Genomic DNA, 27,998 nt, shown 5'->3' with positions numbered 1-27,998 from the left:
GTAATAAGTGTCGCCAATGAGTCTCTCCTTCGTGTGCATCGAACAGCAAAAATCTTTGGGCTTGCCAACAGAAAGAAGCTCAGTAATTTATCTTTTTCTTCTTCTTCTACTTTCAACACAATATTGCTCATTTTTGTAATCATCAACTCAAATACCATCAGTTGATTTTGTGGCCTTTTAATGCAATCTTTAATAATAAAAAAAAATAAAGAAATCAGGTTGGAATACATGCCATTTTTGTCAACATTACAGATTTATAATTCAAGTTCTCTGCAGATGTTTGATCCGTGGTTCATCCCTGCTGGGACCTGCTGGAGATCTGGACCCCCGGGGATCAGGTCTTGAAACGTGGACTGGAGTTACCGGCAGAACGTTTTCAAAAAGGTAAGAGAACATTTCTCTTGAAAATGTTGGGAGAAATGAGCCGATGTGGCCAACAGAGTGTGAGATGTATTTTGTGACGTTAGCAACCATCTTGTATTTCAACTTCTTACCAAAAGATGCGTCTAAACTATCTTTCCCGTTATATATCTTTTTTTTAACTTCAATTTATCTTCTAAAATGTTGTTTTGATTTGCTTTTTGTCTATTTCCCCCTGAAATGCTATGAAAATAAAGCTACCGTTATGTTAAAGCTAATTGTTTATTAGTAATCACTTGTATTACCACATTATGCCACAAGGTGGTGTTATGAGTCAATTTGGTGATTATTAAACCATATTTCCTGTTTAATACTTCAATTTAAAATCTAACATTTTCTGGATCTCGCTTCCTTTTTGTTTTGTTAATCTCAAGCATGTCTGTGTTTTGTCGCCGAGGTAGCTCCGACAGTGAAAAATAAAAATCATTCACTTTAACTTGGCCAGTCTTTTTCACATTATTATATTGTGTTTTGTTTTGCGTAAAACTGCAGTAATTTCCCACCATCTGTTGTGTTAAAAAGCCACTTCAACACACTGTAAATGACCTCATGTTTTTACATTCTGGTCATGCCATGGAGGTCTAAACTTGTTTGAGAGATTTGTGAAGAACAAATATGCAAAAATAGGAATTTGTAAAGTTCAAAGTGCAGTTTTTGTCCTGAATGACTTGGAAAAGCTTGATGGCATTTCACTGTAGCACAGAGCCTGTTCTCAATATCTTGCCGTCTTTAAATTGACGATTACCACTACCAATGTTTTCAACATTTTGAATGTCTCACTACACCACCTTGTGGCAAAAAATAGTAATACAAGACAGAACAAGATGAGTCTCATCTCCCTACTCAAACAGATACAAGCTAATTATACTCAGTCGAGTATTAACCAAAAAAAACAACAAAAAACCTTCTAAGACTCAATTGTTTGCCATTGTTTTCTTGCTTTTTTTTTTTTTTTTTTGTTCAAATATTTAAGTGTACCTGCTGCCACCCCCCCGCCAACACTCGTGAGCGACCGCCCCGACCCCATTGAAGCACGGTAAATGTGCCAGGAATTTACTCTAACATAGAGCACAGGAAAATCAACACTGATAAAAGTGGGTTTCCAGAAGTTCGTAGCAAGCAAGTCGAGCCGGTAGAAAAATGAATGGAATACTTCAGTGAAAATACAAAGTCACGTCATCTTCTGCAAGTACCCGTGTACAAATGATCCTCATGCAGGCAAGTCAGTGGCTAGAAAAGTGTGAACAAATCATGAGAGAGGGAGAGAGAGAGAAAAAGAAAAAAAAGCTAGAAAAGGTTCATTCAAATGTGTGTGGTGCTCGTGAACACAGCTTATTGTTTCCAGGGTTCGTTCCCAACCTCGTGGAATGCACTCAAAAAGTGCACTTTTTAAGACGACAACTTGCAAAAAGATGAGTCACACTAAGTAATAACAGTCCAGCCTAAACCCAGCCAACGAAAAAGGCTTTTCAAAAATCGTACGCAGGCAACCGATTATGTCCAAGTTCACGGGGAGGAGGTTAATGAAATGAAAACAAAAGAAAAAAAGGAATGGTACAATCACTGGTTGTTCAAACATTCGGTATCTGATTCAAATGGGGGAGAAAAAAAAAAAAAGTTCTCTTAATCAACAAGAGAGGACTAAAATATACAAAGAGATGAAAGAGATGACGCCGAGGAAACATGCAAATCGGAGAAACGACCCACAGTCCTGAACGCTTCGTCCGCTAGTCGGTGTCGTGAGGATGAATGTGGAGGAAGTCCATGTGTCTGGAATGAAGACGGTAGCAGTTGGGGGGGGGGGGGGGGGGTCACACGATCAGGAGGGGAGACCTGGTGGCGGTCCTCCTGACGGGTCACTAATGCTAGGAGGCCTGCAGCAGGCGTCTGTAGTGGGGCATGATCTCGTGCTCGGGCAGGTGCAGGTTGAACTCCAGCGCCACCAGGACCGGGAACTCGAAGGCGATCAGCTCCCGGCGGTTCACTCGGAACCTCTCCTCGAGTTTCTGACGAGAAAATTAAAAAGGAGAACGAGGTAAGACGATACTTCGTCAAGCCTTTTATCCCCGGTTAGCAAGTCAGGCGCCACATTCTCTGGACACATCGTCGTCGCGTTTATTTGAACATCCCCCAAATCTAACTGCACCGTCGACGAACCAAAGCTAACAAACCTGCCCATATTGCAACACTGCTTTCTACCACAAGGTGGTGTGATGAGACGATTTGGAACAAACTGATGGACGGGAAGCCACAGCCAACAAGATAACATGAACTACATGCAACGCCATTAACTTCAATGTCTTTTTTTTGTTTGTTTTGTTTTATTTTACCGCCCTGATACGGAGCACAGACGGACTTCAAGTCCCGTCACGTCCTGCAAACAAACCACATTTCTGACCACGCCCAGAGGCGAGTGAGGACAGAAGAAAAAAAAAGAAAAAAACTCATGTGACTTCAAGACAAACTCATTATACAGTTTAAACACTTGCATTTGTGTCTGACCTTGAGAGGAACTCAGCTTTGACTCAACCAACAACACCAGCCTGTTGTTTGGTAAACAGCTGATCTGCCTCCTGAGATCAGCTTTTACATTTACATTTAAATCCTAATTCTTTTGAATCATCTAATCATGTTGACTATTTTGTTTAAAAAGACACGTTTGTAAGAAAACGTTGTGCCTCTATAGTTCTGACTCAAAACAAACAGAATGCACCACCTAGTGTCCAGAAGCGGTATTGCATGTTCAAACACACCAGAGCGATATTCTTCACTGTTGCTCAACTTGAAACTGGAGAATATTTTCCCCAAAAATAAACAGTAAAATAGACGTGTGTACTTTAATATTTGAAATACATCTTGATATTTGGAATCGCGAATGCAAGTGGCAATAAAACCAACCTCTGTCTAAAGCAGTGACAAGACACTTTAACCTGCTGTAATGGGACACGTCATGAAACTTTCAAGACGGCGGAGCTCTGATTGCTGTTGTGTGGGCGAGGGTGAACGTACGTCTATCAGGAGCTTGACCTCGTGCTTCTTCAGGTCTCCTCCGATCTTGGCGGCCAGCAGGACGCAGGCTCCGGTGCACAGCTTTCGATTCTGCTTGTTCAGTTTGCCCTGAAGAACCAGTTTTTCAAAGTAGACGAAGGCCATGGCCACCGTCGGCTCCTCGTAGCCACACTCGTCCTGGGCCAGTTTTCTGATCTCCCTCTTCAAGCTGAGCAAAGAACGAGGAAGAGGAAGAGGAGGATTTAGAGAGAACGAGCAGAACGAGTCCGGTGGAGGCAAAACTGTTTTTTTTTTTTTTACCTCCGGATCTTGCTGAGAGTGAGCCGGATGTGGGGGAATTTCTCCTTGAAGGTTTCGTTCATGTCTTTCTTGAGATCGGAGGGTTTGACGTATTCGATGACGGTGGTCTGGAGAGAGAAACCAGAGGTGTTGTTGGAGCGAGTGGCCGTTCAGGCCTCGCGCCACAGTGTTGGATTCCAGTGTCACACAATGAAGCGGCCCGTGACCCGAGTCGCGGCTCGTGTGTACCGGACAAACCTGATGAGGCTCAAGGATGCTGGACTGGTTTAGGTTTACAGAGTACGGATCCAAAACAAGGTCAAATAGAAAAAGAATGACATGATCGGAAACTAGTTTAAAATTAACATGCATGAAAAACTGTAAATATGTAATAATGTTGTTGAGTAATGTATCGACATATGACCTGCAGTAAGACTAATAATAATATTTTGCAGAGTAAAAGAAGCGCTGAGAGATTCACAATTTAAAACGAAGAAAAAAAATATATATATATATATATAACATCAGTTCAATATTGAGAAGCTCTAAATATGGACTAAAACTACTAAATCGAGAAAAAGAAACCCTATCGCTCTCTATATATCTATATAGATATAGATATAGATACAGTACTCACTTAAGCCTGAATGATCAAATGTAAATAATGGGTTGAATAATCAAACTAATTTAAAAATTGGAATCTATTATGAAGAGACAAGTAGATGATGTGATGCTCAATCAGCTAAAATGGAAGTTAAATAACACTAACTTAAATAGTTATTTGTCAATTACCTCGATTGTAGTTTGAGGTAATGAATTAAATAAAGGATCTCAATAGTCAAGTTTTTCAACATCTCTCTGGTTCAGAAAAAGTTCTTGATCTAATTTTAATGTTTTACTGCCTTGGATTCATATTTAAAATATGTTTTTCTCTTCTGTCTTTTAGGAGCTGCAGGGCTTCATGTGACTGCAAAATATGCATGAATAGACTGCATCATTTATTGCAATCTTTTGAAATATGTATATTGTCCTGGTTGATGTGATCTACCAGCCTGACGTTAAAAACTTTATTTCGATTCAAAAAAAAAAAAAAAAAGAGTTTAAGATTTCCATTATGAGCACATATTAAATGTCAACATGCCTAAAAAAAAATACTGAAGTGGGACAACAAATACTTAAAAATGTCTCAGGTTCTACCTTTTTCTTAATTTGAATACATTTTTTTAATGTTTGAGTGATTTTTCCACAAAGGAAAATCTTTTTGGATCCAGAATTACTGGATATGTTGTCCACATGCGCTGTGTTGTACGCCTCAGGATGGAGATTCCCATTCGGACAGTTTCATGTAAAAAAACAACTGTGCAGTTCACTGAAATAAACTGTTGTTGCAGTAATACGATGAACGCTATATTTGTTAAGCGCTGATACCAAATGTACAGTAAAGGCCCTTTTCATGGCGTGCCCCGTCACTGCAAGCTGTTGGTAGGAACACAAGAACATGCAGTGCTGCTAAAAATACAAGGACGACCCTCAATGGCGCCGCCTGCACCGCACGGGGTGTGAATAATGCATCCGCCCCAAAGAACACACAACTCATTCTCAGAACACACAAATCAACACCCATTTAAATCTGAAAAACAAAAACAAACAAAACGCTATTTAGCATGCTTGTTTATCATTTTGTAATAAGGTACAATATGTGCACTTTTGTTTTTTAAAGCCCGAAAAAAAACCCAACAACAAAAGAGCCACATAATATATGGAAACTATTATTTCAACATGTTATTGTCATAAAGATGGCTGCAAATGATTGAAATCAGCAAGCTTACGAGCAGAAACATTTCTAGTTTTAGCGTCAAAACATTTAATAAAATAGCAGCTTATGAACTTATAGTTCTGCAGTAAAGACCAAAACAGTAGTTAACAGTGCATTAATGAAATTAATAAGTGCAATTTGTCTTTCGTCGTCGTTGCAGTTTTTTTCAGCCATTTTTCCTTTCAACTGTATTTTGAATTTCGAAGCCATTTTTGCTTATTTCAAATCGTTTAACAGTTTCAGTCAGTTGTGATCATTTGGCCTTGTTGGGCATGAAAGAACATGTCAGTCAATACTGAAGGAAACTTTCTATGTTTCGCCATGATTTTCCTTTATTCATTCATACTTCATTCATTCACAGTGAGCTTGTTTAAAAATGCAACACATTAATCATCGATGTTTGGATGTGACACATATTTAGGTGACGCTTTCTGATTACAATTGTCATGTTGAACTACAAAAGATTAATAATACCAGCAACGTTATGTGCATCTGCACATTTAAACATTATTTCTTTACAACACTATCCCCAACATAAATTCAATATGAGCCGGCACTGGTTAAATTCGCTCCCACACAAGAAACAGGCTGTGAGTCGTTCCTCAGCTTCAGCTGTCATTTTCAATACTGCCGAGCAAATCTGGTTTGGCTGTTTTTACGGGGAAACATTTTGAAAACGTTCCAGAAAAAAGTTGGGGTTTCCCCTCGTTTCCTTGGGGGAGGAGTGTTTTCAAAAACTTCCACCTTGGCAGCCGCTTTCACAAACTTGCATTGTACTTGTGTAAACTGACCACCAAAACATGCTAAATTGCTGTTCAGCTCCATTCTAAAGCAATGTTTCTAAAAACTATGAACTTGTAAACTTGAGCACTTTGGATCATTTGTGTCCGTTTGTGCTATAATTCGGCTGAATGCTAACGGCGTGGCTTAAGCTAAGCTAGGCTAGCTCTGTTGTTTCCTGCAAGAACTCTTGTTACTGGACCTGCATTAGCTTTGGGTGATTAAAATGTCAATCTAATAGCTATTTTTTCCGCGAGGTTTTTCTTTTCGGGACGGGGGACAATGTTTATCTGCTTTGAAGTGCATCCTCTGGTTGAACTGGAAAGTTCAGCTTCAGGGGCACGCCTCCCCAGTTAACCCGCATCCAACTTTGTAAATGCTGAGAATTTTGCTGGTTCAATTCCTGCAGTAAACACAATGGCTATTGTTGTCAGACTGTAGGTTTTGTAATTTGAGGAAGAGGGGAGAAAAAAAAAAAAAACATCCAAAAAAACAAAAAAAAGGGCTTGACCTTCACTAGCATTTCAGCTATGTCAGTCTTTGTTGTCAACTCTCAGTCATGCAGCAAAAACAGTCCAGCGAAGAATGTGGTGGGAGGCGCAACGTTTTTTTTTTGTTTTTTTTTGTTAACAATAAAAATATCAGCTCTTGCCTGGAAAAGTGTGAGAATGATAGGTGGCGAGGTACAAACTGTGCCAGAAGGGGCTGTTTATTAGTGTGTGTCATTCACGGAAGATTGGAAAAGTGGAAAGTGGTCCGTCGACCTTGCTGATTTAAACTGTCCCGATACGTCTCGCTAAAAAAAACAAAAAAACATCCCACTAACTTCAGGAGGTTTTAATAACGTAACAAAGAGCAGACGTGTTGCTGTGGGAAAATTCCAGGACAAAAAAAAGAAAACGGTCTCCAAGGATAAAAATAACCTCAGGAATTAAGAGCGAGACACTGCGAGGCACTGAAGACAAAACAGCCCATGTGCTCGTTTCAGGAGTGTTTTCTCACCATGTACGAGGGGAAGATCAGGACTCTCTTGTGTTTCCCACAGGGCCACTGGGGGTCATCCAGCAGATTGGGGTCGTACTCTCGAAGGTCCACCAGATCGTTTCCTGCAGGGGTGGGGGGGCACAATCATGAGTACTTTTTCCATTAAATCACACCGAAGCCGGGTTACGTGACGTCTCAAGTGGGAAAACACATCGTTTTTGCATTTTCGTTTGAGAAAAGTTTTGCGTCGACACGGCGGCATTTTGACAACAACGTCCGTTTACACGGAAACGACAGACATACTGAAAACGGTGTCGTTTTTACGTAGGACCACTAGTTGGTGTCACTGGTTGTTTTTGGAATGAAACCACACGCAGATGCACGGCCACTTGAGAAACGGGGCACAGGAAACCTCAGGAGTAAAAACCACACAATGCTGGCGGGAGACTCACCTGTATCTAAGCTGCTCTGGTTGCTATTGGCTCGGCCCAGGCTGAGGCTGCGGTGGCTCGCGTTGCGAGACTGAGAGAAGGAAGAGGTGGAGTCGATGGTGTTCCTCCGACCACCCAGGACGTTGGTGGGATACAGGAACTGGGTGTAGGACACGGTCTGCAAACACAGGTTAGGCGACGATGAGGCACAACTAACCGACTGGCCCCGTCACGTACAGTCTTGTTCAGTCAAACTTCCATGTTTGGTTGTAAATGTTGATCACATTGACGTCCAGGTTTATGTTTACCAAGGATTTCAGTCGGTAAATCAATCCCATGATGCTTTGTGAGACCGTGACATTATCCATTTGTGACGTGATGAACTTGCTTTAATTTAATCAAGCGTCATGTAGTGAATTATTTGGACATGTGGACAAAGGTCGTACAGTGAGAAGAAATCGGACATGTTCACATGAACTCTGATCAGATCGTAAACAATCGGATCAGCGTTTAATCTTATCTTACGTGTCACCAGACACTGATAAATGGAAAAACAAACGGCAGAGTTTAAATGTTTAAAATTAATCATTAATTAAAAAAAACAAAAACCAATATTGTGGCTCACTACTGCCACCCAATGGACAAAAATGGTATTCATGTACTTTTAAAATTTTAAAACCTTTTTACAAGTGTATATTAACCACTATATATTTTTTGTTTTGATTTCTCGTTTGTTTGTTTTTTTACACGTCTTCACATTGCACACTAAAGACCAAAAGGTGGGCACATTTAAATACACACGTATAATGATAAATGGTGAACCAACAGTTTTGAGATTTAAATATGAAAGTACGCGTCAATCTTTATTCACATGTCGACGTCTGTGAGTCTTCTCACCTTTCCGTCGGCTCCCAGCTCCACCCCCTCCAGGCCGATCACCATCTCCTTGGCGCTGACGCCTCCCGACGGGTGGCGCTGGCGTCCTCCTTCCAGCTTGACATCCCTAACAAGCACAGGCCTCTTAGAGCTCCATTCAACACATCAGGCTGCAGCTTCTTTCTTTCTTTCTTTCTTTTTTTTTTCCTGTCTGTCTTGCTGAGGCCTGTTCTGGCTCTCCTCTCTGCATTGATCTCATCGGCTGGCCTCGGAAAGCAAAGCGTGCCTTTAAAGGGGATGGAGGGACGGTGGAGTTTCATTCTTAGGCCTTATTTCTGGAGCAGACGCAGCCGGCTGGGGAGGGGCAAAGTGTGTCAGTGGAGCAAAGCAGTGGATAAATATCCATATATCTAATGTCTGCAGCTCAGAACATGCAGCTGACTGGGTCCAAAAGAAGAAAAACTTAATCTGTCTGCTCGTTAAATGTGACTGGATCGTTTGTTTGTGCTGGTATTGTTTGAAATTGTTAGACATCTGAAGACAGTTGGAAATGTAGCCACTTTAACTCTAACAATAACATCCAATATTAATTACTGCATTATGTCATTCATGTAATTTATTATTCCATTATTTCACATGCACAAGTTGCACTGGTTCATATTTGTACAATTTTTTCGTTGTACTTTTAGCCAACGATTATCCTCATTGGTTTACTTCGTCGTGACAATTTCTCTGATTCTCTCCAGTCCCTCCCAAGTTTCTCAAAATGGTCTGAACTCTTTCTGATGCACATTTGATCATTTTTACTTTAAATTCTGCTGTGGCTTTTTCTTTCTGGTGACAGTTTTCTTGCTTTGTCAGTAAAACATTAAAACAGTGGTTTTTGTAGTACTGCAGCGGCATTCTGCTGTAATAGTGCAGACAATACAGTACTTTTTAGGCTAATTCAGACCACATTTATTGTGCAACTTGGGAATTTTGCTTGCATTATCAGTCAAACAGAGTAGCAATGGAGGCTCAGAAAATACGATAATCTGCGAGTTTTTGCATTAGAGGCCAATTTAGAATGCCTACACTGACAGAGGAGATTTCCTTGGATGTAAACTCTAAAAATTAGACCGTCTAAAAGGGAAAATGATCACGCTGGTATTTTGACAGCTGAGGTTGAACTCTCAACAGTGTGGTTTTTTTTGTTTTTTTCCCCCGCTCCCGGTCGATCCCCACATGACTCCACCTGTGTTTTGACGACTCCTGAGGCCAATGTGTTGTATTGAAAACAGTGTTATCTGACAGAAGGGGGCACGTCAGGACACAGTGTTGACAGAGATCCCCAGGCAGAGGATGCCTTACCACACAATTAAATAAAAGAGAAAAGGAAGAGAAAACAGACGAGCTTTTTCTATGAAGCAATCCAGAAAAAAGAAAAAAAAAAAATAGAAGAAGCGTGGGGAAATGAGAAGAAAATGAGAGAAAGAGCTGGTATTGTTTAGTCACATGCATGAATCGGGATCACTGACTGAAAATAAAAGAAAAAAAAGAAAGAAATCTGAATGTTAGTAGTGCTACAATCCGTGCAAAATGCTAATCATGCCCATCCATGTTTCTATATCGAGCAGCAGGAACAGAAACGATAAATATAAACATGCCTGAAAGAACCTGGACCCCTGCTGGTTGCTTTACGAGCAAATACTTTAAACAGCTCAGCGCTGGAATTTAATTCTCCCCCACTGCTCAGACGTCTCCCACCTCCATCCAAAACACTAAACTTTTTACTTTATTAATCCCTGTGAGGGAATTCTGTCCTCTGCATTTGACCCATGTAATTTGTCCAACCAGATCTGGTCTCCTGTGCCAGGAGTGTTACCCAACGTGAAGGAGGCTCATGCCAGCAGAGAGACAAACATGCAGAGTTCACAGGCAAAAGCTGCAGGACGTTCGTACCGCGGTCCGATACAACCACAACGCGACACCACGTTCCTTTAAACTGGACTGAAGAGTGGAATCGATGGTGTTAAAGTGCCGATTGGATCACTGTTTCTCAGTTTTTAGCAAACACGTGACCATCCTAAAACTATATAACAAACTCTATTTTAAGTTTTCATCAATATGCTAAACTGACCACTTCCTGGCGAGCGTGCTACAAGAAATAAAAACTCCAAAATAAGTTCTTATCATAGCAAATTAGGCATTGGGCAAAAGAAGCATACAGTTAACAGATCCTTAGAATATTTTTAAACTATAGGTAATTTAAACAATTTGTCAAAAACAAACTCAACTAAGCTTTTTTTTTTTTTTTTTAACTATTCATAATAAAAGAAGAAGCTAACTAGCAAAACGCTAGGTGAAACTATAGAGGCTAAAGAAATGGTAAATAGTACCCTTCAATCGGTTTGTATTTGCAAACTAAGTTTTAGTTAAAAACTGAGTTCAAGCTGTGTTTATCTCTGGTTACTGTTAATATGCTTAATAAACTAACTTCCATAAATTCTAGAAATAAAAAAAAAAACAAATACAAAAAGTTTCTATCACAGCAAATTAGGCTTCAAGTAAAATGTTAAAAACTAAAAATTAGGTTTACACAACCTCATTTTAAAATTGTGTTGCAATGGAAACAAGTTGTCAAATAGCCGTCACTTGGCATTATAGGTTTAGCGCTCATGCTAAAACAGATTGACCACGTTTCCACGGATACATGCTTTCTGAAAAATCGGACCAAATGCTTGCGTTAGAAAAGAGTTGTAAAAAGGCGTATTTCTAAATTCTAGTGAAACTTTCTAAGATTTAACAGTTCAAGCCAATTTGTTCTAACAATACATTTGTTGCTAGCCTCGCAGCAACTCCAAAAAAAGTACAAATACAAATTTCACTGAAATTGTATTCCTACTGTAACACTTAACATATTGTATTCATATAATGACACAAATTTAAAAATGTCCAGCTTTGTTATTTTTTTAATATTGGCATATAAAAATGTTTAATGTTTTAACCATTTATATAAAATATTTAAGTGGAAATTTTTGTTGCATTTTGGGCATCTGCTTCTACAACAATAGTGCTATATGCAACTATACATAATTTAAGCTATATACACTTACATGAACCAATTTAACCAAAAAACCTGGATAATGAGATAAGATAGGAAAGCACCCTGCTCTCACAAATGTCACCTATATTGGGTTGTAGTAATATTTGAGTTTCCCAATAAAAGGCTTCTTGCAGCTCCCTGCTCATGGTTTCTGGAAATTTTTAACAGTAATTTTTCAAGATTCCTAAAGTACTTTCATAATTGGCAGATTCTTATTAAATTCTATTTTCTTTGTGCTGCTCAATATGAGCTATTTCACACTTTGCAAGTTACCGAATGTCTTTAAATGCATGTATTTGTGAAGATATTCTGAATACCGTAAATATAATCATCATGTCTAAGCTGCATTGCAGTTTGTTATTGCAGCAGCAGAGTAAATTCAGAGAAAGAAGCAAGAGGAGGACAGGTAGAAGCAAAACTCCATGCAGTCAAACCTTGAAAACTAACTGTAAACCGAGTGAGCAGGAGTCAGATGTGCTTATTGGATCTCCGTGGGGGGTGTATTAACCCTTCACATGCCACGGATTGGCCGCTTTAGGGGATTCCAGCAGAATGAGCCTGTTATGCTGCGGGTTAAGCCCCGGCATGGAGCGCTTTGTGTTCTCGCGTGTTTATTTGACCCCTTTCTCTTTCACTTCCTCCAAAACACACACTGCATGTGACTGAGGCAGGCGGAGGTCAGAGCAGAGTCCAGGGGCGGCGACCCCAACACAGCCAGGGCCTCTGCACATCCACATTAAGGATTTTTTTTAAAAAGAGGAAGGGAAGGAAGCTACAGAATATTGTGAGAATACATGAAGCCCATGTTCACACAAAAATGACTTCACATGAGTTTCTTTCCAGTATCTCGGGATGCAGCTATACTAGAATCGAGTATCGTGCCGATACTGCGAGGCTCCAACCCGGTCCACAGGAAAACGTTGACTTGGAAAAATATTAAAAGTAAGACATGAAATATAATTTTTCTATAAGTATATCAGCAAAAACATACTGTATGCTGTAAAGTGGGTACATTTCAAGATATTTTGCAACAGGATTGCATATTGTTAAAAATAGAATAATGTTGGAACTTGCAACTTTTTACAGTTTTATAAAATAGTGTTTCATGAAATTCAAAGTAATTGATGAGACGTTACTAAATAAACACAGGAAACCGATGTAAGTGATCCAAGAATGTGGATTTGATGGTTATTATGCCGTTATCCTATTGGTCAGATCGGGCTGGGCTAACAAAGCTTATTTCATAATTCCATTTGAGTCCATGCAATTAAAATGACTGAATGCTAAAAATGTGTCCTAATAAAATCAAATCAAAAAGGTATCCCCCTTGAACCACAGATTTTTCCCTCCTTAAAACTTCTTGGCACCCCCCAGAGGAGGCAGGCCAAAATATTAAGGACAACTGATGTATATCATTTAACAACTGTACATTGTCATTCACACCAATCAACAATACATCACCAAGTAGGGCTGCACGATATCAGTTAAACATGCAAACTGTAATAATCTTATCCTGTATTGAGACACTGGTACTACAAGCAATCTTGCATTAATGCACAGTGCATTGAAACACAATTAATCTTGGAATTTGCACTATATCGTACAGCCCTACCACCAAAAAAGTCTTTTTCACCAGCATATCACCACCACAATATCAATCATCACAGTATCTTAAAAAGCATTTCCAATTGTGAGAAGAACCCGTAACCCAAAGAAAAAGCGTTCGCTAATTGCCAAATAGCAAAGCAACACATAAAAATGAAGTAGAATTGGGAGGGAAAAAAAAAAAAAGATGAGTACCTAAAAGCCACCGCAGCCATCATGGAAAAAGCAACACAAGCAACAAGCATTGCATTAGGCTACAATCTAGTCTCTCAAGCCCTTTTTTTTTTTTAAGCACACGGTTTGTGTAATTTCTTAAGCATTTCCAGAAAAAAATGCATCCACTAAAAACCAAACCTTCAAGGGAGAGCGTGCCCACAGAAAAAGAGGGATGAGAGGACAAAAAGGAAAAGAGGGAACACAGGTTGGACGGAGTTACAAAGTTCGGCATGCTGTAGGATACATACCCTGCTTGGCTACAATCTCGATAGGGCAGGACAGAAAATACACTATAGAAGGATCTTCTGCCACTGATAAGGACTATCCTATAAAAACAAGAATGATAGACAAGCTAATCAGCATCTCTCTGACATGATCCACATTTCAAATTAGAGAGCGCTTTCAGTTAAAAAAAAGAAAAAGAAGAATGAACTGAAACTTGAGCAAAGTGGTGCAGCACACAAAGTCAGTGGTTTACGGATGAAAGTGATGAATAGTTCAAATCATACAAAACTTTTAAGTATGTGATATATTTATGTAACACCCCCAAGCATAGCCTAAAAAAAGGAGTTGTGTTGGCAGTTTCTCAAATTTGTAATTCCAGTTTTTTTTTTTACCACAAGGTGGTGTATTGAGTCACTTAAGCATCCAGTTTTAATTCAGCCCATCAAAACGAATAGAAAAAATATTAATCAGAACTGCACCCCTTAGTAAAAGTAACTACTACCGACAAAGCAAATGGTCAACCTGAACTCTACAGTCACTCACATACAGCTTGTTATACATTCAAGTATTTTTCTACTTAAACCTATCTAAGACAATTGATTTACTTAAGATTGTTGCAATAAGTCTAACACCAAGAAAAAGACGGTATAGTGAGTCACACCAGCACCTCGTTCTTCCCTCTGAATGAAGCGATGCGCTCAACAAAGTTGAACTAACTGATCACTATCATCAAAAACTCAGATTACTGCAAACTGGATGCGACAGTGACACAAAAGTGGAATTTCAAAAATAATGTAAATTTTTGTAGTGTAGATGAAAGCCGATACACAAAAAGAGGAATTACTTTGACCATATTAGTGTATATTATAAACTAGTGTTGAGTAAAACAAAAGTATTTTAAGATGGCCTTGAAAACTTAAAACGGACACGAACTCTGAAGAGTTGTACTACATCCTAGATCCTGTATCTGAAAGAAATATAAACCTAATCCGACTCCTTTTAAGGCTCGAGTTATTTGACAAAATGACAATGGTGTTACGAGTTTCCGAAAACAGTTTTTCCTGCACGCGTTGGTACATTTAGCATCAAACAGGTCGAAATAAAACAATACTGCATCCATACTATGAAGAACAGCTAAAAGGAGCCTGAACGTTTCCATCATAATTGCTGGGTCTATATTACACAACTGCAACACTTAGCGATCAGCCTTGCACGAACACTACATTGTTTTCTGCGTACAGTAACCGTCAATAAACTTCTCCAGTCTATTACTCTCACGTAAAAAGGGGCTGACAGCTGTACCTGACAGATACGCCACTGCTTCGCCAGCAACACAAACACGACCTAAAACGCTACTTGGTTCAGAATCCAACTGGGAAAACTATAGAACCAAGCAGCTGCAGTATCGAGGTCTACCCGTATTTCCACAATATCATCCTTTCAAGACGTAAATATGCAATTAATTATAAAGACACTGAATCTGGAAAAAAAGAAAAAAAGGTTGGCAGAACTTCTTTGGTTGATGAGATCGGCGTCATTAATGCTCACATAAACAACTGCGCCACAGATTTGGGGTTATGTGTACTTCATTCGCTGTGATCTGACATTCAACACTGAGAGTGATTGGAGGTGGAGTTGTAAAAAAATCTTTTAACAGCGATCAAAAAAAAAAAAAAAGATTTGTCTCAGAGGATCGTGGGCTCTGAGTTGGAGTGGCGTTCTGTGAATGGGCCTGGTAATGTGAGAAACATCCAAGCTGCACTTCATTGACTGGGGCAGCCTGCCACCCGCTCAGCCAGCACTCGTATCGACTGCCGCCACGGCGCTGTTTGCCTTCGTACCTTCCATTGCGCATATCGTGTTGCCTCATGTTCTTTATGAAGTGGACCTTCTTGAAGCTCTTTGGTCGGGGTGAACCCGATAGGGTTCGGCATCTTGCATGCAAAACAAACACGGAGAATTAAACAGGGAAACGGTGCCAATGGAGATGCATTACGCCAACATTTTATTCTATGAATGGGTGTGTGTGTGTGTGTTCGGTGTGGTCTGCTACCTGCGCAGAGGAGCGTTTTCCTCAATGTCCTCAAGAGTTTCAAGCGAAGAGCGTTGAGAGATGAGTCTTCGTCTGGAGAGGCAAAAACGGAAACGGCAAGTTAAAGTCAAAACCCTACAACTGAGAAAAAGCACACGCACACGCACACGCACACAGAGCTTCAAAGCAATTTAGTTAAAAGGCGCCACTGAATAAATGTCACTTGCACAGTAATACCTAAAATGGTGTGTGTGTGTGTGTGTGAAGTGTGCTGTAACAATCAACAGAAGGTCATGTTCCACTCAGATTGAGGTCAGACTGGCTTGATGAAGGGAATAAAAGGATTCGGTATTCATGTAATCTAGCAATTTAATGCAGATCAAACAGTCGACACAACTTCAATATTACAGCGTTTCAAGCAAGGTGGATATTTTCTACAGGAAATGACACCATCCATCTTTAACCACGTCTGATAGCTCAAAGGACATTGATGCACTTCCTTGTTTAGCTGCTAGATGGCAGTGTTGTAATCGATCCACACATCAGTCTTCCGAAAACACTTAAATGTGCATTTAAATACAATAATTATAAATAAATATAGATTTCTTTCGGGATGTGATCACAAATATTTTAATTGCATCCCTACTGCTAACGTTGTGTTACTTTTGCATACGACACAGATTGTCCACAGCGTTCTCAAGTGAAAATGCAAAACTCTTGTAGTATTTGAGGTGTCCGTTCACACTAAAATGATGGTCGGAGCCACTGAAAAGGCAACTTTTTAACTTGCGTTAGAATCTGCAGAACCACCAATCTTCAGAACCACTCAAGACTGCAAATTGTTTTTGTAGATTGTTCAAGTTAGTGTTACAGCTCACAAAATTACAAGAATATCTGCAAGTTTAATTGCATGTGACATATTGCACTCTAATTTTACAATAAGCTCTCAGGTAATTAAGCATAAAACACCGGCCACCGCTGGCCATAGTTTGGACACTTCTAGTTCAAGAGGACATTTAGAATGAAAACAGAGTTACCTTGGTAGAAAGTCAGTAAAAATAATGAGGTATAAATAAATAAATGATGCTATACCACAATCGGCACGCATTTCAACAACATATTCAGTCTTTACCTGGTTTGGCGTTGTATAAATAAGATTAAATCCATGATTTATCCACAGGGGTTAAAAGTAAAGTATTATCTATTGGGACAATGATTAAATAATGACTCACTGACTTCAAATATCTGCAGGAACTTCTCTCTTACAGTCATACTTTGCTTTAGTACTCTGCGCCAAGGCTCAAGATCCAGCACAAAGCATGTGTATGCACTCCTTCCGCCTTGAAAATATAGTCTAAAAACGGCGTCCAGCTCTCTCTCTCTCTGGACGCTGTTCTGTGATTAATTCATAAAATCCAGTTTCGGATAGCCGAGTTATGGCCGCCGTCAATCAACAGCCCCCTTGTTGAGCCTGCGTGGCTAATGATCACAGAGAATTTTCCAGGATCGCGGCCACTAAGAGGATAACAAGTCGGGCCTGAAAGCACTTTGTATAACACATTTGGTCACAGATGGCCTTTATTTCACACTTTCAGTCACCCGATGCAGCAGACTAATTCTGGCTGGACCTCTTTTTATGAGATCAGCTGCCAGTTTTCAAACACAAACCCACATGTGACGGCTGAGTAAGCCCGAGCCCTTCCAAAATTAGCTTCTAATAGCATGTTGAGTGTCATAATAGCAACATAATCCCGCTCATTAGTCAGCCTTAATAAGTGGGCACATTGAAACTTGTAGAAATTAACACATTAGTGGTGAAATGACGGTAAGCAGACACTAGTCTCCGGTCTGTCGTGATAAAACGCTCGGTAACGTTGAAGATCCTGTTGCTTTAAGATAAGATGAGGACACAAACTGACCCACCCCGGGGGGGGGGGGGGATTAGGGGGGGGCGATGACGTTAATAAAAGGCAATGTGGAAAAATGAACTGAAGAGAACTGCTTTTCTTTAAATATAAATTTTAAACCAACTCAAACAGAGGAAACTGGCTGACGTCCTGGAGAGTGCCCCAATAATCCAGATTATAGGCTAAAATGATGGTGCGAAAGGCAACATTGAGGAACGATGCCGACGCATCAGCTTGAACTTTTTTTATTATTATTTCTAATTGTACTGATGAGGAAAATGAGCTGAGGCACGGAAGGCGGACTGTAAATCTTTTCTCGCAGTCCACCTTTGCACCCCGTGAGTTTGCACATCCTCCAATCAGTAACAGGACGTGAAGAAAGTTTAACTCTGCGGAGACATTTCTCTCTATTCCGTGCGTCATTTTTCCGATCCACATTCCGGGCTGCTTCAAATAACCGTTCACCAATTAGCGGAGGATGATGTTTCCACTCCACGACTGAGCGGTGAGGACTTTGATCAGCTGGATGTGCTTTTAACACCGAACCATGTTTTCCAGACTGGTACAAATCTCGGAAACAATAACACACACTAAGACACTTATTCTCCCGCACGCCACACACACGCGCGCACACGTTTTCCAGCTGCAGTTCACAGTGGTGCGTTTCAGTGCAGTCTGACATTATCTGAGATCAGTCGGAAGCGTCAAAGCAGCAACAAGCAGCTCTGTGTCCTCAAAACAAGCGCCGTTATTGTCTCCAGTCATTTCGCTTAAGCGTGTTTTATCAACGCGATTTGGGCAGAACCAGCCACATGCAATAAAAAAAATATATTTTTTAAAGATATCAGAAAAGATATGGTTTAGTGGCGTCAAGCAATGAAGCCATAAATCTCAAGTACTGTTCAGACGTGGCGATTGAACAGTCAAACACATACAATGACAGAGACAATTGGCCATAAAGTGTGATAACTTCTATATTTAGGTTACAAATACAGACGACCGAAAAGTGCTTAACCTAACAACAAACTAGTCACGTGTTCACTGGGTTTCATGACGCCCTGGTTTGAGTTTGACAATAACATACGGCTTGTGATAAAAACAAACGCTTAATACAGATGATGTTTGATGTGCTTTGAGATTTAATTTTCCACATAGCACTGCTCTTTCACGTGCTCCAATTTCAACCAGCTGAGACTGAATGATCAATTGCAATAAAGTCACACAAATCTTCAGTCATTTTTTTTTTTTTTTTTTTTTTTAATAATTCTACCATTTTGAATTTGCGGCAAATGAAACCAGTGAGCGTGGAAACAATAGTCGGTCTTTTGCAACACAACTACCATGATCATGACACATTTGCAAAACACCTTGATGCTGCCTCCTCCATGCTTCTAGAAGTTCACAAACATTATGACCCAAGGTTCTTCATCAACAGTCGATCTTGCATCATTGCGTAAAACGTTTTCCCAGAAGCATTGTTAAGTGTCAAGGCCAAGGGGGCTTTAATGCCTGTCCAATGTCTGGAGTACAGTATTCATGAATGGACATGTTCAGCAGCTCTGCTGATTTCTCAGAGTACAAGTGCAGTACCTGAAAAAAAAAAGAACTCTCACGTAATCAAAGTCCCTAATCATTCCCTTCTGGAGACAATTTGTCCAACGGTGGGCTGGTAAATGTGTAACGTCTTTTAGATTGCTTTGCAACCTCGTCAGCGCAGCAATTCGTGACTGGAGGATTTCAGAGATCCTGTTCCAGGCTCACGTCAGCAGAACCTTGTTGCGAATAGTAAATCCAAGATGTTTTGATGTTTTTAAATCGGTCACTGTGGCTCTAAACTCAAGGTTTGAGACTCGTGCCTCCAATTATCTTTTTTTGAGTCAATAACCAGTTCTATGGATACCGACTAGATATATTCGATTAACTCATGAAATATCATAAATATCTGTGCTGAATTGGCTAAAGCACAATGTGTTTGTCTGTACTCAAGATGGGATTGCATTATACTGCCAACTGATGTCGAAACCTTGGAAATTCCCATGTTTCATCCTCTTTTTTTTTTTTTTTTTTTAGCAATATGAGACCAACTGGCTGCTCTCCAGGGAACATGGTCTTCAAAGTGGCTTGACTGAAGATAAATGTCATGGTATGTGCTTGTTAACACGACGAGAGCGGCGGAGCAAACACAAATCATTTTTACTGAAAACATAGAGACAGAAGTCCACCAAGGCTTTGTTTGGCTGCTGTAAGATGATCAAAATCAACTTCCCTTTAAAAAAAAAAAAAAAAGATCTTCGAAGATCTCGTACCCCCGTCGAGAGCTGCTCATTGGTTTTCTTCTTGTCGGCCCCTTTGGTTTGTTAATGTCAAACATTTGTTTGGCTTCACTGTAAGGTTTTGGTAAATCAGAGACTGTGGGGTCAAGAGCACAGCCTTTCTATGAGAAAATGTGGGAAACAGCTCTGAAAACACCAAGAGTACAAATGGGCTCGACCAGCATATCTTTTATTCATTCGTAAAAAGAAAAAGACTGAATCCCAATCCAAGGGTCAATTTAAAGTGTCGTGTAAAAACAATAACCAAATTGTTGGAAATTAAATGAATTAGATGCTTTTGATTTAAACACCGCGTTCCCCACAAGTTGAACCTGTTCACATTTGAACCTTCACTTTTACCAACTGAGCGTGTGAAGGCTGTTGGACGTTTTGATAAAGGAAACGCGTTAAAATAAAACAATCTTACTTAATGAGGGCTTTTTCTGCCCAACAGTTTTTGTCCTCTTGTTCCCGGATTTCAGATATCAAATTTAGTCCACAGGTCGTTGCTCCAGTTTTAACATCTGGATGGACAAAATGCGAGTCGACATCGTCTTGTTAAAGTAAACAAGAATGTCCTTGAAACTGATGTGGCCTAGTTGGCAGCATAACCTGCTGTAAAATCTGCAAATTATGTTCAGTATTAATGAACCTTTCAGACAGAGGCTGCACGGCGGTGGTTTGCGGTGAAGCATGGCCTTTGTGTATCGTTTACATATGGAAGATAAATTAAGACTTTACACAAACACCAACATAAAGCAAGTGCCAACTTAGGGTTCACATTTAGACGGGAATATTTGGAAAAACTGGTTGCTGTTGTTTTTATTGGTTTTTTTTTCTGTTTTCAGTGACTCTTATTGCCAAAACATGTCAAAACTTTGCTGCTCTCACTTTGTTGTGTAAACTCAGTTACAGTCCAGACTGTTGCTACAGGCACAAAAGAGCCATAACACTACAACATAGTAAAGAGAGTGACCACATGCTCCAGTCCAGGGGTGAGCACCACAGTGCCCATGGGCACCTGGCAGCCCACAGGGACCAGAAACAACACGATATGAAAGTAATTATTCAAACTTTCAGTTTACTCAGGCGGTCATGGGAGAGATTAAGAAGCGGATTTTGCCAATAGATGGAACGATAATCTGAGCAAAGACCGAAGCGAGGACACGACGCGTAAAGTCGCTCCGGGCCTCAGAAAGTCGACTCTGGCGGAACATCAGAGGCTCTGCGACTTCCTGAGTGGGAGCAGGACCGAAGGCCAACAAGTCTGAGGGGAAAGCGTGTCTCCGACGCGCCTGGGAGAGGAAGCGGTGGACAGAAAACACAGAGCCAGGAGGCAGGCTGCTTCTCAGAAAAGCCCGGGCATCCTGCCTCTCCCCAGCCAGAGACCTCTGGACACGTTTCCACCAGCTGCCCTCCCAAAACAAGCCGGGCACTGTGCGAGAGCGCTCGTCTGTCCGCGCGCCGGGCGAATGTGGCGGCGCTCCATCAGCACCATGCTCATTCCTCGTTAGAATTCACTTTATGAGAACATCCACCGGGCAAATAGGAGAATAACACAGGAAGGGTTTGACTGCACTGTACTTGAACTGACTGAGTCACCGCGGCTGTGAAATATTGAGAACTGAAGACTCTTCCAGGCCGACAAGCGTTCGATGCCCATTTTGATCTAAAGTGCATTTCACGTTCCAGAAAAATTGAGAGGCTTGCATACAAGTCAAATTCAAACTGAATGCGACCGCGTACAAAAGCCAGGTTTATGAAATTTACACCTTGTTTTTTTTCATTTAATGTGTTTTCACACTGGCAAAAATACCAAGTACAAAGGTAGATTGTTGATCTGTCACTTGGATATAAAATTCAAATTAAAATATATATTTAATCTTTTTCCAATTCCTTTGTGTTCAGGAAGCGAACTATTTGGGTTTGTATCCAGGTCAGTTAAGCCTCCAGACTCTTCCACTATGAGAATTTAACTTTATTAATCCCCTTGGGGAGATTCCTTTTTTACAATTTTTCCCAAATTAACTATTTCTAGGATGCAGCGGTGCAGCCACATTGCGGCGCTCCAGGGAGCTGATGGGGTTCAGTGTCTTGCTCAAGGACACTTCTACATGTGGAACATGCAACAATCTACCTTTGTACTTGGTATTTCTGCCAGTGTGTAAACGCATTAAATGACACTCTGAATTGTGGAAGGCATAAAATCCTAATTCAAGAAAGACTTGCGATAACTCTGTTTCAAAACACTTCTCGACAGAATAACTGAGCCAACGTGTCTGATTTCTTTTGAACGTGTTACTTAGTATCAAGTCTAAACTTGTACATGTCAAATCCGACCATATTTCTCAATGTGACAGGGTGTGAACCACATTGTGCCTCGAAAGCCGTCTGAACTCACATCACTTGCTTTTTTTTTTTTTCCCCCTTGTTTTTTTTATTTGACGGCTCTTTGCCAACAAAAATTGGGGCGAAGATTGTGTTTTTGTCTGTATGTATGTTAACGACGTTTTTGCAAAAACTATTAACCCGAACAGCATGAAATCCTCAGGGATGATTTGTCGTCATCCAAGGACCAACCGATTCGATTTTTGGACCTATATGGGTAAACGTTCCGGAATAAATCGCAAAACAACTATGAGCTAACGGCTAACATGCTCGTGGCTGTTATTGTGTTATTAATGCTCACTGCAGTTGGGCTCTGTAAGGCAATAAAATGCCAAACACTTCCCGTGCTAGTCAAATTCTGTTTATATCTGAAGGTTTTATATAAAGTCGACAACCATTTTAACAAGTTCTGCCTTCAAGTTTGTTATTTTTTTTAAAGTTTGCGTCCATTACACTCTATAAAGTCTACAGACTTCTCTCAAATCCAGGTCTTTTGTCTTGAACTGAAGTGGCTGTAATGAGCGCTTGTATCTATGACTTAAAACATTTGCCATGCGACGATCGCTCTGAGGGGAGTCAAAATGTAATTTGGTGTCATAAGTTTCACTGCTCTCATTCATCGGCGTGTGTTTCATCAGTCGGGCAAACAAACTGAAAAAGCAACGCGATTAAAACCCATCTTGAGTGTTGCATAACCGTGTTCATGAAGTCAATTCACCATTCAAGAAAGATTCAAGCATTTTCCTCAAGATGAGGGGTTGAACGGCTAAATCGGAAACGGCCCACTTGACCAACTGAGCAACAAATTAGAAGCCGGCAGCTCAGTTGTGTGATTTTATTTATTTATTTATTTATTTTAACGAGTGCAGTGAGAACTGAAAGCTTATTGAGTGCGAAGCGCAACTTCCTGAGTCATCTGGCAGCGGACCCTAAGGGAGAGCAGGATTTGGGTGAGGGCTTTGAATGGTTTAGAGGGTTTGACAGCAGGTTCTGACAGTGAGATGACTGGTAGTGACAGCCGTCCCGCCCGCTGAGGCGTCGGACCCTTCGAGCCCACTGCTTTTTAATCGCGGAGATGGGGGGGGGGGAAACAAATAAATTAATACGGAGGACGTTGAGGTTGCAGAGCAGAGACGGAGGTGTAGGATTACAGGATGCCGACGTCACAGTGAGGAGGAGAGGGAGGCAGCAGGTGTGGGGTTTGTTTGTTTCTCTCTTTTTTTTTTTTAAAGACATTTACTAAATATAATGCGAGGTGAGAGCAGGTATGCAAGGAGGGAGAACAGAAATAAAGCAAACAGGTGGGAGGAACCAGACTGCAACTCCTCAGCTGTTTCACACGTGATGGTATTTATTATTCCAGCACGGACCTGGGAATCCTAAGGTTACAGCCACCTGCATTGCACAAATATATAAACAGCTGAGCTTTCGGTGCCTGCTGTTTGCTCTGGTATGAAAGACCAGTTCTTTTTTTTCGTCCAAATATGGAGAGATGACTACATTTCCAAGCAGGGAATCGTGCAACACTTAAGTGAGCAGGCTAACCATTGTCCTACATTACTGCGTTGTACCGCGAGGTGGCGTGGTGAGATATTGTGCAAAAAAAAAGCATTCATTCTGCCCTTGAAGTAAAAACCTCGAAGGGCAATGCTACAGTGATTCAATCCCTCACCAACCGAGTGTATCATTACCCACGCTGATGCAAACTCGTGCAAATCATCTACCTCAAATCTTCATTTCTTTCTGAGCTCGGGGCTCAATATGAGGTCACATGGACCACATTGGACCTGCAACACAGGTTCTGAAGCTAAATCTGGCTCTTATTATGAATTGTGAAACTTGAATTGCCTTCATTATGTTGTTGAATTCTAAACTATGCAACAAAGTATGCTCATTCCTTCAAATAGAATTCGACTACTAGTACTACCACGCGTGCTGAATTGTAGAGTGAAAATACCAATTAAATTCTTTGAAAAGGCAGCGTGTGATCTATTAAATGAATGGTGCACTGTTGTATGTATTTGTTTGAAGGTCAAATATATCACAGAAGATGGGGCTAGAGCACAGAAAAGAACCTAAAAGACGAAAAGGATGAATGTAGTTGATTCAGAAAAGTCCCTCTATGTAGGCAGACACTGGTCTCGGTTTGTCACAGACAATGCATCTTCATCTAATTCAGGGTTCTTGGGAGGCTGGAAGGCAGGGTACACACACACACACACACACACACACACACACACACACACACACACACACACACACACACACACACACACACACACACACACACACACACACACACACACACACACACACACACACACACACACACACACACACACACACACACACACACACACACCTCAGAGCAATTACATTGAGTGGCCTCTTCACCTGTCTGTAATTGGCTGGTACACATTCCCTTCATGGGTGTAGTAGACATGTCGTACATAGTTCCTATTAAAGCACAAAATATAGCTCACCTTTAAAACAGGTGATCTTTTTTAATTTATTATCAGTCTCTTTGTTGTCTAGTGACAAAGATCCATGGAGGGGGTGTGGGGGTTTGGTTGATTTTGAGGGGGTTAAACTCATTTTGAACGTTTCAAAAATAGGCGAGTCTGCATTTAATCTGTTTATTTCACAAAACTAATAAGGTTAAGTGTTATAGAGCCATGGGGGGGGGGGGGGGGGGGGGGGGGGGGGGGGATTGTGCAGTGTCAGGCTAAAGAGAAACATTAATCAGTCAAAAAGAGTATACCAAGAGAGTTACCAATAAAAAGGAAGAGGAGGAGAGTCATGGCTCAGAGAGAGAGAGAGAGAGAGAGAGAGAGAGGGCAACTTGGGGTGCTGATTTTGCAAAGGGAGCTTGAAGTAGGTACTTGTTAGCATTTACTGTTAATGGCTTTCCTTTTCCAACAAAACACACTATATAAATGTAACAAACGGGTCATAGCAGCAGTCGTGATCACGTCAAATTTCTGACGCCATCGGATTTTGATCGCAGGTCGTCTTTGGTTGCACGGCAGTCCTTGAACCAGTCTCACAGTGCAACGTAGGACCACTGACTTCAAGCATAGACCAAAGACCATGATTCTCTCCCTACTGTTATTGTTCAGCCAAAAATCAGTATGCAGCGGCTTTACGGCTTCATGAACAGAATTAATAATAATAATAATAATAATACATTGGTTTTATAAAGCGCTTTTCTAGACACTCAAAGACGCTTTTACATTGCATTATTCATTTATTCCATACTGGATGGTGGTAAACTACTGTATGTCTGTAGCCACAGTTGCCCTGGGGCAGACGGGAAAGAACTGATGAGTGAAAGTTTGAAACTGCCTACTGTCTACCAAACACCCTGAGATGGTGTGTAAACCCAAAGAGTTTACCCTCAGAGAAAATGGTTGGGAACCACTGATCTCCAGTGCAAATACCGAAGCAGGTGCGAAACGACACTGGCTTGAAACTTTTGGCAACGACTGACTGAAAAGTGTGACCCGTGTAGGTTATATACTAGAGATTCTTCACACTAATCCAGCATGTTCATTGTGTGAAAGTAATATTGACCTGGTGCATCTCTGAGGCTTTTTTTTTTTTTTTTTTTTTAAGTTAAGTATCTTTGCACCCGTTTACAGTAATGTACAGTTGAACGACCTGAACATGGAGATCCTGCAGAGTTGACCCTTGTGTCACCACACACACGCACGCACGCACGCACGCGCACACACACACACACACACACACACACACACACACACACACACACACACACACACACACACACACACACACACACACACACACACACACACACACACACACACACACACTTGTTTGCACAGCTACCTTGACCTCTGCTGCTCGATCTGCCCTCCGTCCAGACAGTAGTTCTGGGAGAATTGCCTGGAATAGGTTGCCGGTATGATTCCCTGAGTGTAGGTCTGCAGCCTGCCTCTGGCCGAGGCTGGCACAGCGGAGAACGGGGAGCTGAATGCGGCGGGGGCGAAAGCGTCGCCCTCCGCCTCCGTGCCGGCCTGACCGGGCGTGAGAGCCGCCCCCGGGCCGGTCCGGTTGCTGGCGAGGAGAGCCTGGTTTGCGAAGGCGAGCGCCTGCGCGGCCGTGGTGGCCGCAGCCGCCGCAGCCGCGGCAGCAGCAGCGGCGGCGGCCGCGTTGGCGGCAGCCGCTCCGTGCGCCGCGCGCTCCGGTGAAACCAGGCTCGGTCTAGTCCTTGCCTCGAGCGCGTTGTCGTCGTCCTCCTCCGCCTGCTGGTCCGCATCGTCCTGCACGGGTCTCCCGTCCAGGGAAATATTGCTGAGGAAGGACAGCGCCGCTTGCCTCCTCCGCGGGTCGATGCGTTTCCGCGTCTGCTCGATGCTGGAGTGCTTGATCTGTAGCGTGGCCGTGGATGCGTTGCTGCTCGTGGCAGCCGCCATGGTCCGCGTCCGGTGGTCCGCGTCCCCCCCTCCCCTCCCCTCCCCCGGACGCCCTCTTCTACCTCGTCGACATGGACCCGGGTCCGGACCGCGGCTCGTTCTCTGGAGGGGTTTGTGGTGCTCGTCTCTGGAGCTACACGCGTTTTAAGTGGGTGAAAACAGGGAGGTCACGTGTCTGCAGTATTGTGGCAGCGCAGGGAAAATGTGGACCAATGAACTGCCAGGAATACGTGCGTTGTTTTTTTTTTAATTCCACATTTTCCTGACTGCTGAAGCCTCCGCGCGCCTCTGTGACAGCGCGTGCCAAAATCACGTAAACCAGACAGGGAGTTGGTACATCTGCTTGAACTCTGCACAGTTCAATAAACTTTTTTATTTTTTTAATTGTTGTTTTTTTAAATCCCTGCCTCATTGGGCTCCAGGAACTCCTTAGAGAAATGCATGACGACGTGCAAACATTTATTTGTGCTCGCTTCTCGGCGGCGCAGAATTTACGCACGGCGGCCGATCCAGTTGTTTTCAGAAGATACAGCAGGGTTTTCTCAATCAGACGCGTCAGCATCTGTAGAACAATTGCGCCATCTGTCTGCTTGACACACACTGCGTAGGCTGACTCCCTTTTCTTTTTTCTTTAAGTGAGAGCTCCTTTAAATCTGCCATCTAGTGGCTTTTATTGGAGCGGGGGGCTGCATTGGATGAGAAAGCTGACGAAAGCAGAGGAAGAGGCAGATCCAGGGATTTATTTCGAATGAGAGAGTCAAACTGATGAGGGCATAGTGAGACTGTGGTCCCCACAAGAACAAACCCACATGAGGCCAATGTTTCAGCCCTTGTTTGATTTATTCAGGATCAATCCTCTATACACTCTTGATAAGTCGCCATCCATCACACAGCAAATTCACTCATGTTCCCTGGTCTTTTATACTGGTAGACATCAGTTAAACCTAATGTGCATGTTACTGGACGAAGCATGCACATAAACATATAGCATTATTGCAGTATTATTGGGTTAGTAATCTCATACATTGTGATTTAAAAGAACATCTCTGGCCTTTTTTGTGTGGAGTTCGCATGTTTCTCCATGTGCAGACGTGTGTGCAATATAGATGGATGGAAAACTATTGATGTCTCCCTGGTGAGATTTCTTTCTTAACCTTCTGCGTCTGCAATGCCGTCAAAGCAATTAAATCTCCA

General features: G+C 41.6%; 1 protein-coding gene across 2 annotated transcripts; it reads right to left on the bottom strand.

Annotated features, from left to right (window-relative positions):
* Positions 1-3: 3 nt before the first annotated feature.
* Positions 4-26,804, bottom strand: cables1 (Cdk5 and Abl enzyme substrate 1; the record flags this gene model as incomplete). Of its 2 annotated transcripts, XM_080503358.1 has the most annotated exons (10): positions 4-2,426; positions 3,430-3,637; positions 3,730-3,836; positions 7,307-7,410; positions 7,741-7,897; positions 8,617-8,722; positions 13,750-13,827; positions 15,568-15,660; positions 15,780-15,851; positions 26,218-26,804. In XM_080503358.1, the coding sequence occupies 10 exons, from the start codon at positions 26,802-26,804 to the stop codon at positions 2,286-2,288; spliced, it is 1,653 nt and encodes a 550-aa protein (XP_080359484.1). In that variant the 3' UTR covers positions 4-2,285. The 2 variants fall into 2 exon arrangements, with proteins under 2 accessions (XP_080359484.1, XP_080359485.1); XM_080503359.1 differs by lacking the exon at positions 13,750-13,827.
* Positions 26,805-27,998: the final 1,194 nt, after the last annotated feature.

This window comes from Blennius ocellaris (genome assembly GCF_963422515.1).
Source record: "Blennius ocellaris genome assembly, chromosome: 10".
Lineage (NCBI taxonomy): Eukaryota > Metazoa > Chordata > Actinopteri > Blenniiformes > Blenniidae > Blennius > Blennius ocellaris.
The sequence above is the reverse complement of the archived record's forward strand: the minus strand, read 5'-3'. Positions and strand labels throughout refer to the sequence as shown.